General features: G+C 42.1%; 1 protein-coding gene across 4 annotated transcripts in view; it reads right to left on the reverse strand.

Moving 5' to 3' along the window:
* LOC118125622 (mediator of RNA polymerase II transcription subunit 13-like) overlaps positions 1-9,193 on the reverse strand; it is a 75,471-nt gene extending 66,278 nt beyond the window's left edge. For all 4 annotated transcript variants that reach the window (XM_035184401.2, XM_035184400.2, XM_035184398.2 and 1 more), the window contains exon 1: positions 7,601-9,193. In XM_035184401.2, the coding sequence (XP_035040292.2) occupies positions 7,601-7,672 (72 nt within the window). In that variant the 5' untranslated portion in view covers positions 7,673-9,193. The remainder of the gene's footprint in view (positions 1-7,600) is intronic.
* Positions 9,194-16,250: the final 7,057 nt, after the last annotated feature.

A 16,250-nucleotide genomic window follows, 5' to 3' on the forward strand; every position in this document is an offset into this window, starting at 1 on the left:
TATCTTTCTCAACACTTGCTCACTTGGTCATGTCTGGTAAACTCTCCATCAAAACATTTTGCATCCCGCTATTATGCAGCAAACGCCAATTATTCCACAAAGCAGGCCAGGAATGAAATTGAGCTGTACACATTTTCATCAGCATCCGAAAAAATCACGGGTGTTTGCCTAATTCAAGATGAGAGAGAGAGAGAAAGAGCGAGAGTGCAAGAGAGAGAGAGAGAAAGAAAGAGAGCGAGAGAGAGAGAGAGACAGCAGCGCTTGGCAGCGCTGGGAGAATCAATGCACCACAAACGCCTGTGAATCAACAGTCTGCACATAATGTGCTTGTTCTCATCAAGTACCCGTCTGATTGGTCACAGATAATCTCTCAATGGAACATGAACACATGATAATTAGAATTTGAAACAGCACGGCAGACAACATCCATGTTTCCCCTCTCTCCCCTTGTTTTGTGGCTCTAAAAGACGCCCCTTTAACCTAAGTGTGCTCTAACTGCAATTGAATCCCAGCCAACCATGATATTGGCAAAGCTGTCTGGCTTGCAGAAAATATTTGCCCGGGTTACAAGCGAGGCAATATCTCCCTTTAAAGAAATTCTCTTTGTCAAGGTGTCTGCGGTCAGGTGAGGAGAACGCAAACAGAAGCCCAGGACTCCTGTGTGATGGCACAGAGACGCCCGCAGCGTCACCCAACGCTTTGTTGTGTTTCCAATCTGTTTTCTGGTTTTTATCTCGCAATCAGACAACAAGCCTCAGAGATTGTGTTTGAATCAGAGGATCTGTAGCAACACACATACAACAACTATTAGTTTGTAGGGAAGTGGTGTTAATCTGTGGGGAAAAACGCCAGCATTTGGGAGGCACACGCCTGAGCCAGGTGTCTGTCGAAGATAAGGAAATAAACAAAACAACAAAATTCAGCAACGTTACTCAAGCACTGAACTGTACACTAAGTAATCCACTATATTTCAGGGGAAACCAAGGCACAACAGTCCCCTTATGAAACCACATTTAAATTCACTAGATCTGATTTTTTCCCCTAAACATGTCTGATTTCATTCATCAAGATCCATGAATTATTCTCGGAGAAATCAAGGAAAATGTTGCTAAGCACAATGTAAGAGAAAGTGAAAAAAAATGCATGCATCTGCCCTCTGATCCAGATCTGCAACATCCGTCTACCAAGTTTCGTCAAAATCCTCAGTCCAAATTTTTGCATAATCCAGCTGAACAAACAGAGGCAAACAAAAAAACATAACCTCCTAACCTCATTGTTCTTTTATCTACACATCAGTCAATTAAGAGCTGTAGCTGTACTTTCTTAGTTGTAGTTTTCACACAGGCTACTGCACCCAGCATCAATATCTATGTGTCTGTCTGTCTGTCCATCGCTATGCCAGCTAACTAGCCCACTGTCCAGCCATCACAGGCACTTGATCGCACCAGCTCCCGCCCATTCCTGCCGATCCTTTTCCCACTCAGCCTTCTGTCGCCCTGCACACATGCAAAAACACCAGCGGGCGCTAAGAATAGAACACAGCTGGTACTGCGGGGCTAACATATTTCACACTCGAGCCACCGTGCTTCAAAATACTCCTGCCCATCCCGTCCCATTTCCATCTCCAGGACCAGCGGTGCTTCCCCCACCCCTCCCCATTCGTCTTTGAACTGTTCTTCACCTCTGTGGCAGGGCCCTGACAGGCCTACGGCTCAGATAAGATACATGACGACGCTCGGGAGAATTTACCAGAAAAGAAATAGAGATCAGAAGCACGAGCAAAGGCGAACTCATGTCTTCCTGTACCCAACCCATGCACCGCCCTATTTCTGTCAGCGGCTAAACCCACGCTTATTCGCGAGTCGTTTTCTTGAAAGACCTGCATGTGTGTGTGTGTCACTACATGCAGAATGCCGTGTTCACACAGGTGGGCCACTGCCTGGTCGAGTCCTATTGCGATGACAAGGGATTCCCACAGCAGTGACAGGAGCAGATTAGTGGGAGGCGCCGTGCACAGACTCAAGGTGAAGTCGGTGCTGGCTGTCAGGGTTGCAAACGAGCGCAGCCAAAAGCACAGGTTGGGCGTAGGGGGTGCACTGTTTAGTGAGAAGTAACCAGATGGAGCCGCTTCATAGGGCACGGAGCAGTGGACTGGGGCTGCTGCATTGGAAACCTGGACCGATTCTCTCCTTGTGTAAGAGGACACTGCAGTGGCTTCAATGTCATCCTCACATATCTCAATATAAACCACACTCATAGTTTTTACAGTTGAACACAGTTGATACAATGTGAGGAAGCAGCAGCTGCATTCAGTCTTTTTCATCTGTTTCTGATCTGAAGGATCAATCTGGGTGAGACTCCATCCGATAAAAATTACAATAAATAGATCAAACTGATAAAAACCTGTGTGTGCGGCCAGAACATGATATGAGACTATTTCCTATATTTTTACAAACATTTTTATTTCCTTTTAGAAACTATTACATTTATTTTTATAAAGGTTTTATTTTGTTATACAGACTCTTACCTGTAAATTTACACACTTATTTTACAAACTCTTACCTGTACGTTTACAAACTTTTCATTTTATTTTACAGACTCATAACCATACAAAAATTGTATTCATTATTTTACAAACTTTTACCTAAACATTAATTTTATTTTACAGACTATTACCTATATTTTTACAACCTTTTTTTTGTATTTAGATTGTTACATATTCACAACTTTTATGTTATTTAACAGACTAACTTATTTGTTCTATTTCTATTTATTTTAATTCTCATGGTCTGTATATATATTTCTATTCTCAGCTGGAGCAATTGTAAACGTATTGGAGGCATTTCTGTTCTGTGACTTGTTGTTTCTCAGATATCGACATTGCATCAATACCAATACATGCAATAGAGTGCCTGGGATTTATCAGCCAATATTATCTTACTGTCAAGATACCAGTCTGGTTCCGACGACATTTTTTGAGAGCTGAATTATTTTGTTAAATGAAAACGGGGCTTCGAAAATGAAAGATTCTCCATTTCTCAAAATAAGGTAAGAAAAATGGCATTGCTTCATTATCACTACCGACACAGATATCACATAAACACTGTAGCACCGAACTAATTCAAGCGATCCACAGCCTCACTCGACTCCAACTTGACCAGCTCCTCAGCTCAGCAGATCGTGACGCACGCCCTCTAACCGCGGCCTCTTTCTCATCCCTGAGCGCCCTCGCAATATCCACCGCCATTAATAACGAGGAAATGCAAACAGTCTGTATTAAAAAGGCACCAGACCTGATTACCTGCTTCTCCTTACAAGCCTCGGCCATTCACCTGCCATAAATCACGACACCGCTGTTAATGGTATTCCCTCAGCCACATCTCTTAGCACTTTATTTCCATGCCAGACACTGGTATCATTATCATACATGCAAGATCTCTATTGGAATACAGTTTGGCTAATGAGCACCTCTTAGTTGATCACATTAGACCTTCACTTGAGGACACTTAATTACCAGTGTTGCACTCCGCGCGCTTGTGTCGAGGGGGACAGGAGGAGCCCTTTAATTAAGGCCTCTGCAATCTACCTGTGTTTGTACAAGTCTATATCCTTGGGATATAGGATGTGTTCGCGGCCCGAACATGGCGATAAAACATGTGGTGTGTGTGTCCGCGTGTGTGTGTGTGTGCGCGCATGGGAGTGTGGGTGGAAGATTTAATGTGTGCATGTGTGTTGCATGGTTGTTGGTTTTTTGGCACTGTCTCTATGCCGGTGCTAGAGTTTGTGAATGCATCTGTGTGTGTGTGTGTGTGTGTGTGTGTGTGTGTGTGTGTGTGTGTGTGTGTGTGTGTGTGTGTGTGTGTGTGTGTGTGTGTGTGTGTGTGTGTGTGTATAATATGATGGGTGTTTGAAGTTTGTCTCCTGAGCCTGGATGGTTTACAGTGTGCACAGGACACACACGCACACACCCACACACACACACACACTGAGGCTTCCTGTGTCATGAGGCTCTTAACTGTCTCCTCCTTGTGTTTCACATTCAGGCTGGGACTTGGTGTTATAAGAACCTGCCCAGTCCACAGAAAGATGACTGTTTTCTCTCTCCCTCTCTCTCATTGCGTTCCTCCCCCTTTAATTTTCTCCTCTCGCTCTGTCTCACTCTTTCACTCTCAGTTTCTCTCTCAAACAGGCTGAGGCTAGCAGTCAGGAAATGCACATCAGTTATAATACTTTCCTAAAATGAAAACAGATTGCGCTGCAGTCCATCAGCCTCTCTCTCTCTCTCTCTCTCTCTCTCTCAAACATTCCTCCGTTTCTCCTCTCGTCAACCGCCCGTCCACTCCTCCGTTGCCACTTCAACCTAACTCCCCAGCCCGGGTCTTTCCCACTTACATGGGGTCTCGTTTGCTTTCTGCCACAGATGGATGATCACCAGCACACAAGACAGTTGTTTTGTGGGCCGTGTGATCACAGCGATCTCAAGCGTCTGACACCGGCCTCACAGAAGGCATGACAGTAATCTGCTGCGCCCCCATACAGCCCCACAGTAAGGGCACTTGTGCTTTCGAAGGTTCGTTTTATTGATGCCGGTTGCAATAACAGCCAGTAAATCAGTGTGAGGGATGAGGTTAGTGCATGTTGGAATGCTGTTTAACAGGCTGTCAGACCATAGCGCTCACTAGTCGCCTACACGACCTTTACATAAGAGCAGAGAGGATATGACCTGAAAGAAAAGAATAAGAAGGATCCGACCACAGAGACTGTTTCTTCTCCTCTCTAGAACTCTGAATGACCAAGTCGGCCCAACAACTAACGAACATCATCATATTTTTTTTAACTATACAAAATACTGACAAATGCCTGCTACAGTTTCCTGGAAACAAAGGTGACAAAGTCACATTGTTGGATCAAAGACAACCCAAGGCTTTTCTTTCAAAGCAAGAATGGCACTTTGCCAAGGCAGCACAATCCTACATGTCAATTTCTAGTTATTATAGTAGAAATGTAAAAGAAAACAGGAAGTGGTCTGATGAACTAAATTATTTATTTGTCATCAAACCGAGTAAAAGAAAGTTATCTGCACTTTAATTTAATGTTTTCTTCCCAGGCTCAATCTCTCTAACAAGTTTGGTGAAAATGGGTTATCACAATAATCCGGCTAACAATAAAGCAACAAACAAATAAACCAGCACACAGACTCTGGTGAAAACAGAATCTCCATGTAAATGTTTGCCATTCTTCATGGACAAATATCTCCAATTATTGATAGATCTTCAGTCAATCATCTGATTGATTACACAACTGGTTAAAGAATAAACAAAATATAATTATTCATATTTCTTAAATAGTACGATATGTAACTTCAGCCGCCAGGGGTCACTCAATCAAAACAATGACAAAAGACTTTGATGATGTTGTGAAGCAGCGCGGGATCATGGGAGTTGTTGTTTTCACCAGCAATGCAGTTGAAAATCTACCTGACGCAACTCAGGCGCAAATCATGTTGACGGATGAGGTCATGGAGTAAAGTTTTAATCACATTACACAGCAAATGAAAATGAATTACGAGTACGAATCCATTACGAGTGACCAATACAAACAGTGGAGGGAGAAAACAGACGACTGGCTAACGGGCTAACAGGGGTTTCTTCTTCACGTTAGAAGTTATAGCAGAGACAGAAAAAAGTGCAGATTTCTCCGATTTTGAACATTGAAAACATTCTGGATAATGTCAGTGCAAGTAAACAAACTATTTAACATGTGTCTAGTCATTTTTAGATATTTTTAAGAATTGTTACATATTATATGTTAAAGTTTTCAGCTGGATCAATAGTGGGACCTGATCTGATTCATTCCTGATAATTGCTTCAGCCTCCACTTGTTAAGCTTACAGCACACATCTGTCTGGCTCTCAACATCAGGATGCAATCTGCATCCCTCCGTCTCTTTGTCTTGGCGGTGCCCTCTAACCAGGACACTCGGTGTGTCATTAGCGTTTCTGTTCTTTCTTGGACTTCCCTGCAGGAGCCCTGCCAGTGAGTAACCGCTGTGGCACCAGGCAGCCAGTCATAAATATTCTCAACAAGCCGGCTGATGGATGGTCTCCTTCTCCCCTCAGTTTGAAAGGGATGTTCCATGGGCCGGCAACAACGCCACGGCGGTTGAATGAAAGCTTTTTTTCCACGAGGGAATAACCTCGACTTGAGATGTTGACAGAAACTTAATCGCTGTTTTCGGCTGTGGGATGACAGGCTGAGGATTTAGGACGTCTGATAGGTGTGGTGGAGTGCTGCTGCATTTACTTCAGTGTTAGTGCACAGAAATTCAAACAAGACGCTTTTAAATAGATTAGGATACCATTTTAAATCCCCGTCTTCCTTAATATCCACAAAAATGACTGAAATACACTCAGAAGGAAATACCTCAGGAGCTTTTTAGATTTTCTGCAGGCTGTGTGAAAACTTCAGACTACAGTTTCTCCCGTGCATTCACCAATAAGTCATTAAAATCCATGCCATGTGACACTTGTTTATGTGTCACTTGTGGAGTGTAACTGGTCCCATCTGCTGCTGCTCCTGCTGATGGACAACCTGCATGATCACCTAAAAAGCCCTCAGGACCCCTATGTTGTTGTGGTTCTCAACAGCCTGTGCCCGAGTTCAGTCTACCGCATGCCTTTCCACTTGGCTGCCTGTTGTAGTAGGGGAGTTAACTCGCTGATTGCAGGATGAGAACTGTGAAAACACACTGCTCAATCTTTTTTCACCCTCAAAAACCAGCCAGTTCTGCAAAAAGGAAGCAAAAGAAAACACCGCCTGCCCGTATAGAGTCGCAAAACACCTTGACTCAAGATAAACTGAGTGTGAAAGTGTCGTTTCCTCTGCGTGCCAGATACATGTTTTTGCTATCTGTCAGAATCTTATTGACCTGCTTTCCTCTGTGTGACATATTCCTCAGTTCACATTTACACTCCTCCAATTCATAAGCTGAAGTGAACAGCGTTTGTAGCTCAGCACATCAAACTACTGTTTCCCTGAGATCAGAAAACCTCTTTTCTTTTCTATATCCTCTCAGGCTGCAGGAGTATGAGACAGAAGCAGCCTTCTTTCCAAGTTAGTTGCTTGGCAATGCAACAGCTAGATTTCCAGTGATGTGATTATTTAAAAAAAAAAAAAAAGGGGAGGAGGATAATGACCAAAGCTCCCTGTGCTTTTGATGGGAAAAATGAGTGTTTATGTAGCCTATTGTCTGAATGCCAAAACTTCAAATACATCAGTTTGTTTCAGAGGCATTTTATGGCTTTATTTTAATCATTAGAAGATATGTTTTGGATTAAAAACGGGACAGTAAAGTGGAGCAGGTTTTAAGCCTCTGGACTCAGATATTTTTTTTATTATAAACAGGCTTTTTATATAAAATATAAAGTGTTTCTGTCCTTCCTCCTCTGGACCACTAACCCGTGTTAATGATTGCCCAATAACAACATCAGCAAACGTTTCACCTTTGCACAGCAGAGAGCAGACACATTTACGCGTGCCTCCCACGGTCTTATGACCAGAGAGAGCTGGCTATGATTGATAAGGACGTGGGGCTACTGTACCAGAGAGAAGATGTTGGAGTGGCAGTCCTCAAGGCTTGCCCCGTTAGCCACCCAATTCGCCGATGTAGTCATAATCGTCCGCCGTTGTTGGGGTCGTCAGCGCTGGGCATGTCGAAATCCTACATCGGTATCCAGCACCGAGCAGGGCTGACGAATCTGTCCCTCCTTGATTTCACGCGTCCGTTGCCACAAATTAAAAAAAGGAGGTCCAGATAATAAGATAGATGTCGGGTAGAGGATTTGGGCGTATTGGTAAAAAAAAAAAAAGAAGTGCTAGAATGCATCCATGAAGACCCCCACCTCCTCCTCTCCTCCTCCTCCTCCCCAGCAGATCTATAATGTGGTAATGTTTGTAAATCCGAGCGTGTGCGCGGATCAAAACATTGTTCCAGCCACGATCCAGGTCAAGCGATTCCAAATGTGGCCACTGTCCGAGGCGCAGGACGCAGGAGCGGTATCCATTTCAATCCACACAGACAAACACACAAACACACACAGGGAGAGAGAGGAGGAGGATCAGCCTGTTTCCATATCAGTCTTTCCGCTCATAGTTTTAATTGTAAAAAAAAAAAAATCAAAAAAAATAAGAGCATAATCCATTGGAAGGCGACTCCCGGGGAAAAAACCTCTACCCTTTTCCCAAAAGATGTTAGAGCCAGAACTTCTTTTTAATAAGAAAAATTACGCACAGGCAGCTCTGCAAAACAATTAACTTAAGAGAGGAGGCGGCATCGGTGCTTCATGCAGGATATCTGATTCCGTTTGCTCCACAAGCTGATGCACCACTTGTGATAGTTTTCGAGAATTGCATGCGCTATTTATAGCCTCCTTTCTTACCACAACCTCACAATGTAGCCCCGACTGGCTCGCACACACGCACACTCACTCACACAAACAGGAATGTTTAATCCCTCTGTTGCGAGAGGGGGATCTCTGAGAGGGGGGGGGGGAAACGAACAAGCTCCCCCAGTCCAGTGCTCCTCCGTGGCGGGGAGGACCGAGTCGGGTTCCCGGTACTAACCCCCAAAACCATGCGCCAAGACGCGTCCACACAGGGGGAGGGAAAAAAAAAAACTATTCTTGCGCTCCACCACCACCGCCAGGAAAAAAGACGACAAGCAGGCTCCTGTAGACGGACGTTAGAGAAAAAAAGCCCTTCCTTCCTTTTCAGTTTTTATATCATTACGAAACGTCCTCTCCGCCAAAAACGCACCTCGTGGTTTTTTCTAAATGAAAACGCACATTTTACGCAGAAGTGTCAGAGTCCTGGCGTGGATCGGCTGCACGCCGCGGAGTGGTTCCTTCATTAGAAGAAGCAGCTCGACATTTAAAAGCGTGTCCTCCTCCCTGCTCCTGCTCCTGCTCCGCTCCTCCTGCCGCTGTCGACCAACGCTGTGATTATTGAATTAAAATCCTCGGCGGGTGCATGATGTCAGCGGCGGCTCCTTCCCTCGGTGCTGGTCGTGTCCCGTGGCGCGCGTCGTTATATTGGCAAATAAGTGGAAGTGTGCGTGTATCCGGACTGTGTCATGTCTGTTTGTCTTTTTTTTTTTTTTTACGCGAAGCTCCGCCGCTGTAGCGTTGTTTCCCTCCCTCTCTCTCTCTTTCTCACTCACTCCCTCCCTCCCTCTCTCACTCCCTCCCTCTCTCTTTCTCACTCACTCCCTCCCTCCCTCTCTCTCTCGCTCTGCCTCTTGCGCGCACGATCGTCCAGCCCACCACGCATGGTAATGTAATGGCGGTCGGAAGCGTACACTACCCGAGACTCTGCCTTCCTATTCGGCCAAGTTTGCGCCCACGTGACCAAAGTCTGGGATTACAGTACTGTTTTTTTTGTGTCTTTTGATGCGAGGCTGGATCTGGATGCGGCGCCGGGGAGACGTCGTGCCACTCGGGCCCGCGTGCGCGCTTTGCCAGTGGACATGTTTCTTTTTTTTATTGTCACGCCGCTTGTTGTTGTTGTTGTTGTTGTTGTTGTTGTTGAACCGCTGCTTCTGCTCCCACACGTCTGTTAAAAGTGCCCGAAGAAAGATCGCATTTATATTGTGTGTTGTCCTTTTTTTTTGTTTCCTCCTCATCACTGCAGGGTGTCATTCTGTGATGCATCGGTTACATAATGTAACTGTGTTCTCACAACAGAGGATGTGACAGACTAGAGGTCAGAGTGACTTACTGAGCTCATACTGTTTCATAAGACGCATCTATGTGGGTTATAGTCCACTTTCACACTTTCATATATACACAGACAAAACACTATGAATCAATATATATATATATATATATTTTGCAGTTATGTAGATAGAGACCGACTGGTTTGTCTGGATTTTTGGGGCCGATACCGATATTAGGAAGAAACAATATTCTGATACCAATATATCTGATGATGTCATTATCAAACTCTTATGTAATTGAGGCTTGACATTCTGCTGTCTAATCCTCATCATAAATAAATACAAATAAATTTATAATAAATAATAATAAAACACAAATACAATCAAATAAGACAATAAACATGAAAACACATCTTTCCTGGATTGTTTATTCTTTAAACTAGAAGCTATTATATCTGCCAATACCAGTGTGTCTGTAAAAAGGTGGTGTCTGCGGATTTTTATCATCCGATCGATTGGTTATATCCAGGGCCGTAGTCAGGATTTTAGTGATACTGAGGTCATTATAAGGTGATGTCCCCCTAACAACCCCTCACCACCCTACACTAAGAAGTAGGTCTCTAATGTTTTCATGTTTTCATATTATATTTACATATAATTATATTTATTGAGTTAATCGTGTTTTTTCACGTGATGACCCTGAAGAGGATTGTCTCCTACTTTGCAGCTCTGCAGAGCCTTTTGACATTGTTCAGCTCTTTGTTTTGACAGTTTTACTGCTTTAGTTCACTCTCACTGTTCTCACCAATCTTGTTTTACTGCAGCTTCTGGCAGTTCTCAGCAACAAAAAAAAAATGCTAAACCGGCTGTATTCTGTAGCCCACCTGCCCAATAACCTGCCCAGCACTAAACAACAGATAGACAATGTTATAAACTGGCTGGTGACAAGATGGTGCATTTAGTAGGAGAGGCAGACCTTTCCCTCTGGAGTTGGTGGAGAACAAAACAGAGCTAAAAGTAGAGTGAATCCTGGAATTACATTTCAAATGAACTTCAAGTGACTTTATGTCAGTGTTGCAGTTACAGATTTAAAGTGGCCCCAAAACAAAAGTCCAGCAATGCAGTTATTCAAGTCAATTGTTAATCTTTAAATCAATAATTTCTTACAAACCCAACAAAATGATTGCACTTGTTCCAGTAGTTTTTTTATTTTATACATGGCTTAGTTATTTCCAGGAACTTATTACATCCTGTAAAATAGAAGTACTGGATTATTTTGCTTGTTAAATGTAGACGTTCTTGAATATACATGTGAGGGTTAACTTCCTACATGGTTACTACACCACACAAATTTTCAGAAAAAATACTATAGTCCATGACGTGAGTGACCTCCATGGTATAGCTATGAAGCTGGATATAGGCTACCATAACTTTATTTTAATTCAATTTGAATCATGCAGTGAAAATTCTGGTCACTCTTTCCTACTTTCCAGTCCAATAAACCACATCAGTGTTGTTACAGGTATAGAGTTGGAGGTTTTGCTTACATTGTCTATACAAGTGTGCTTCAGTTGTTCTCTCTGTTCTGAGGGGAGATTGCAGGTGGCGCCCTTTGAGGCCATAGAGCAAAAGATTATGAATATAACCACAGTTTCCTGTGGTAGACGGAAGATGCCGGAGTCAGAGCAAGAGCATCAAATATTTGTGTTGTTATCAATCATTTATCAGCCATTATATGCACTTTACTGTGTTGTGTTTGTGTTTTCTTAACGTCTGGATTTACCAAGGTTTTAGATTGAAAGATGATCGTACATTTCATTGCATTTGTCAACTCGATTTTGACCCGTGAGAGAATGTTTCCCTCTCATCGTGCAAACAGAACAGCGACAGCTCAGACTGCCTCTCATATAATTTTAATCATGAATAAACAGGAAAATGAACAGTCAATAGCTGCAGACCTTTACACATGGATTCCCCTCGAGGTTTGTAAAAAGATTCAATAGTGAATTTATTGAATCTTTTTCAGTTCATATTTATCCGTCAATAACCCTTTTATCCTTCAGTCACATTGTCCCACACAAAAGATTAAACGTATCACACTGAACTGAATAAACCTTTTTCATTTGAAGTCATGAAGCTGCAATGATTTAAAAAAATAACATTTATACTATAATCAGGTTCTCTTTCCAAGGTTTTATTCTGCATGAACATTCAGCTGAGACTAGAATATAATCACTAACACAGAGTTATTAATAAAAGAATTCTCTCCCAGTCAAGATTTATATTGACTTCAATTACAATCTGTACAATAAATAAATAATAACAGCGTGAGAGACGTCATTTCAGCAGCAACAGTAGTAGTAGTTTTGCAGAACTGTTCAATCTGAGGATACATGCTGGAAGTTCATCGCTGCAATTTACATGAAAAGTGAGAAATTATATAAAAAACTGCTGGATTATTTTGGATTAGTGATAATTGTTTGGATATAAATAAAATAAAGGGTGTAGAGCATCGTGGAAGTTGAAGAATAAGTAATTCATTTAAATAAAAAAATATGGGAGGGTACAGTGGTGCAGTATTTAGATCTGTTGCCTCACAGCAAGAAGGACTTTGGTTCGAATCCCAGTTGTCTGATCTAAGTACAAGAATCATTATTATCAAGTAAATATACATGATGTACGACTTGTATTTTTATGTTGTTGTTCTGGGAGCATCACATTTTCCCAGGCAGACATGTGAACATCAACCCGCCATCATGTGAAGTGTACAAACGGATGAACAGTGGCAGTAGTTGCATTTCTACTGTATAATTCATGGGTTGTTCCAGGCGGACTGCAGGATCGTTTCTAAACGTAAGATATGGTGCCATGTAAGTGTAAATCCAGCTATTTATAGACAACTGTTCCTTTATATCCTCATAGAATGACATATCCAATCCATTATGACATAAGTCTCACATTAATCACTCGGCACAGCTTTATGTATGTGAGGAAGAAGCTCGCAGCTGGTACATATCGCCACAGAGAGGGAGCCTTTAGTCCAGTGATTCCTCTTATATCTGAGAAACGGGAGTGAGGGAGGGTATGAATCAGATGGATGAGCGAGGGCTTAGCCTGGCAGTTATTGATCCTTTTGCTCCTGGAATGATCCACACCTCATTTGAAGACTTTCCCCCCCTCGCTTTTGTTCGATACCTCCTTAAAGAGTTTGAAAAGACTCTCGCACACAGTTTGGCACGCTTGGTGCCGAGCTGATAGGATGCGATGCCATCAGTTGGAATAAATCTATTTCAATATGGCACGAATCTCCCCTCATCAGGCCCCCACTGGCTTGATGTGTGTGTGAGGAGAGAAGATGCATCACCGCTCTGATTAAAGATAATACTGCGTGTCAGACAATCTGTTTAGACATGTTCAGAATGGAGGCATTTATGTGTGAGTTTAATGGATGGGTAGTGTGGCTCTCTGTAAATATTTGTCAACCTTTCATTAAGTCTCCGATCAAAGTGCTACAAACTATGAACATATGCTCACATGAACAGGCCGCGTGCAGTCGTATGCACAACACATAAATGTTGTTCACAGTTTTAATAGTTTTTGCAAATGTTTTACCTCTTTAAAATAATGTTTTTTTAAATTGTTAGCTATGCAATAAACCTACTAGTCAGGATTAAGGATATATTAAGCAGAGTTCTTATAAAAGGCTTTTAAAAGTGGATCTATATGCAAATCAGGACAGTATAACAGGTCTTACTGCTCAAACTAGTTCAAACAGTGACACATTATTTGACAAATATTTACACCCAGCAACTATGTAGTTAACTGACAGGGCTAATGGTCGCTAATATATTACACATTTGGAGTCAAGAGTAAAAACACATTAGACTTGACACTATTATTTACACAAGTAAACTGTTGCATCAGTAACTCAACTTAGGTTAGGGTTTGCATAATTTCCTACTCATGTTAATTTGTATTTTTCATACCAAGTGATTGAAAGTTGAGTTCAATATGACATCTTAAAGCTCTTATTCTTTAAAGTTTAGCATCACAGTTTATGATGTTACAGCGACTTCCTGTTTACATATTTGATTATTTTTTTATCTGACATGGCCACAGATGTTTCCTGTAGAGTAATTTACATACTAAATGTTACAGTCTACTCATGAGCTCATCTTAAGTATTAATGGTGCAACCACGTTTAGTTTAATTACTTGTCTCAACTAGCTTGTAGCTGCTTCTTTATCGATTCCTCTTCCTTGGCACATAACAGACCCTTCTACCAAGTTTCAAGAAAATTGTTTCAGTAGTTTTTGCTTAATCCTGTTAAACAGACAAATGCTACTAAAAACATAATCTCTTTAGAAGAGGAAATGATGCTAAACCCTGAATAGTGGACACACATATCTGACAGCACCTTTTTCTAACCTTAAAACCTGAGTTGTTCCAAAGTTGGCAGAAAATTGTGCATACCATCCCATTGCTCATTGTCAGAATTTGATTTCAGGGCCTTTAAAACATTGTAAGTACGCCGTGATGATAAACACTTCTTCTACATGTCTCTCCACATGTTTTGCATATGGATAACTGTTGGAGTGCTCATTATTAATTTAGGACGCGTATATTGCAGGGGATTATGCTCGCACAGGCATGGAAGGGTGTTTATCGCTCATACCCACAGAGGAACGTGTTTTTCTTAAGAACAAGCAGTAGCTCGCAGTATCTTCATTAGTGATTGATGGATCACCGTGCGCTAAGTTAACACACACCTAGCAGCAAATTCTCTCCATAAAATCAGATGAGAGTTTCTCCTCTGTTCGCGGCTCCAATACCTCTCTGGCATTTCCTGGAGCGCGGAGAGTCTGGCTGAGAAGAATAGATGGTGTGCATTATAATGAACATGGGCTGACACGGCCTCATCCATCATTCCACCCAGGAAAATTATAGCCGTGCCAGAGAGAGAGAGAGGGAGAGAGAGAGACTTTAAATCACAGCATGTCTGCAGGTCTAACTCCTCTCAGACTGTCATCAGCTCATTGTTGTTGTTTTTTAACGGCCCGGTCCACTTCTACTTTTGCTCATATAAGATACCGTCTGAGTTTCGCTGTCACTTTACTGTATCTCCACTGTAACTCTCTTTGTGTTTGTTGCCATGAATATGCTTCTGTCTGTTTGCACTTATCCGCTTTCTTTGTCCCCATTCACTCGCCAACAAGACTGGATTATTTTCTTTTCCTGAAATTGGAGCCACAACTGACGATTTAATTTTTTATTATAGACTAAATCTGTTCATTATATTTACAGGTAATCAATGAGTCTATACTATTGCAGAAGATAATGGAACAATTACAATCACAAGTTTCCAGAGCCCAGGATGGGGTCAGTAAAATTCAGTCCAACATCATATTTAATTTCCGATGATAAAAACCAACAAATGATGATGTTGTTCAAGACAAGGAGGTTTTCAGCAATGACAGTGTCGGCCTGTCATTCAGTCGGTCGGTCCATGCCTGAAATATCTAGAAAATCTAGACAATTATCAGATGGACCAGCACTTAAGTGTGCACAGACATTCATGATCCCCAGTGGATGAACCCGAGTGACAATGGCAATCCCCTTATTTTGCTTCTATAGTCCCATCAACATGTTTTAATCATCACTGATACATCCCAACAAATAGTGGATGGATTTAGACATTTCATTTATTCTTGGTCTCCAGAGGATTTCATTGTAACAATTTTTAACCATAATGGTTCACGTCGCACCATCACCACCGCCATCACTTTGGTTTATGACCTGCTACCTGAAACCATGTCAAACAATATACAGTGACTGCAAAACATCTTGATCACCCTCTGGTGGTTGGCTGCAGTACAGGACATAGATTGTGCTTCCTCCATGTTAATAGATGGGACATGGACCAAACTAAAAAGTCAAAATACATACATTAAAAATAGTTTCTGTCATTTTAGATATAGTTCTTATACTGATGTTTGTTCAAGTGTGCCATGTTTCATGAGTTTGACTATTTGATGCTATAAAACCGAGTGAAACTTCGTGATTGACAGTTCAGACCGCCTCGTGATTGGTGGAGCAGGACTTCTCTGCCACGTCTCCGCTCCCTCATCACCACTGCACAGACTCCGGCAGACATCCCCAGTGCAAGATAGCAGCGTGTGGATAGGGAATATTCTTCTTTCTATAATGAATAATTTTGAGTTGATTAACTAAACACATTGCCTCAACAGTAAATTCTGATTTGCTCATTTACTCTAAAATCTGGTATCATACATTTTAATATCTCAATAACCTTGTGATGCCGCTGTACTTGGCTACAAATGGCCTGTCTGTCTGCAGGCTGAGACGCTGCACCGACCATGATTCTCTCTCCCCCGTGAGCCCACTACACCCAGTATAATTCATCCTGATACTGGTTTTGCTCTTGTGTGAAGCATAATTTAATCACGCTGAGTACTCTTTTTGGGCGCCTTGTTATAACGAAGGACACGCTGGAGGTGACAGTGTGTTTGTGTGTACCT

This window comes from Hippoglossus stenolepis, chromosome 18, assembly GCF_022539355.2.
Source record: "Hippoglossus stenolepis isolate QCI-W04-F060 chromosome 18, HSTE1.2, whole genome shotgun sequence".
NCBI classification, from domain to species: domain Eukaryota; kingdom Metazoa; phylum Chordata; class Actinopteri; order Pleuronectiformes; family Pleuronectidae; genus Hippoglossus; species Hippoglossus stenolepis.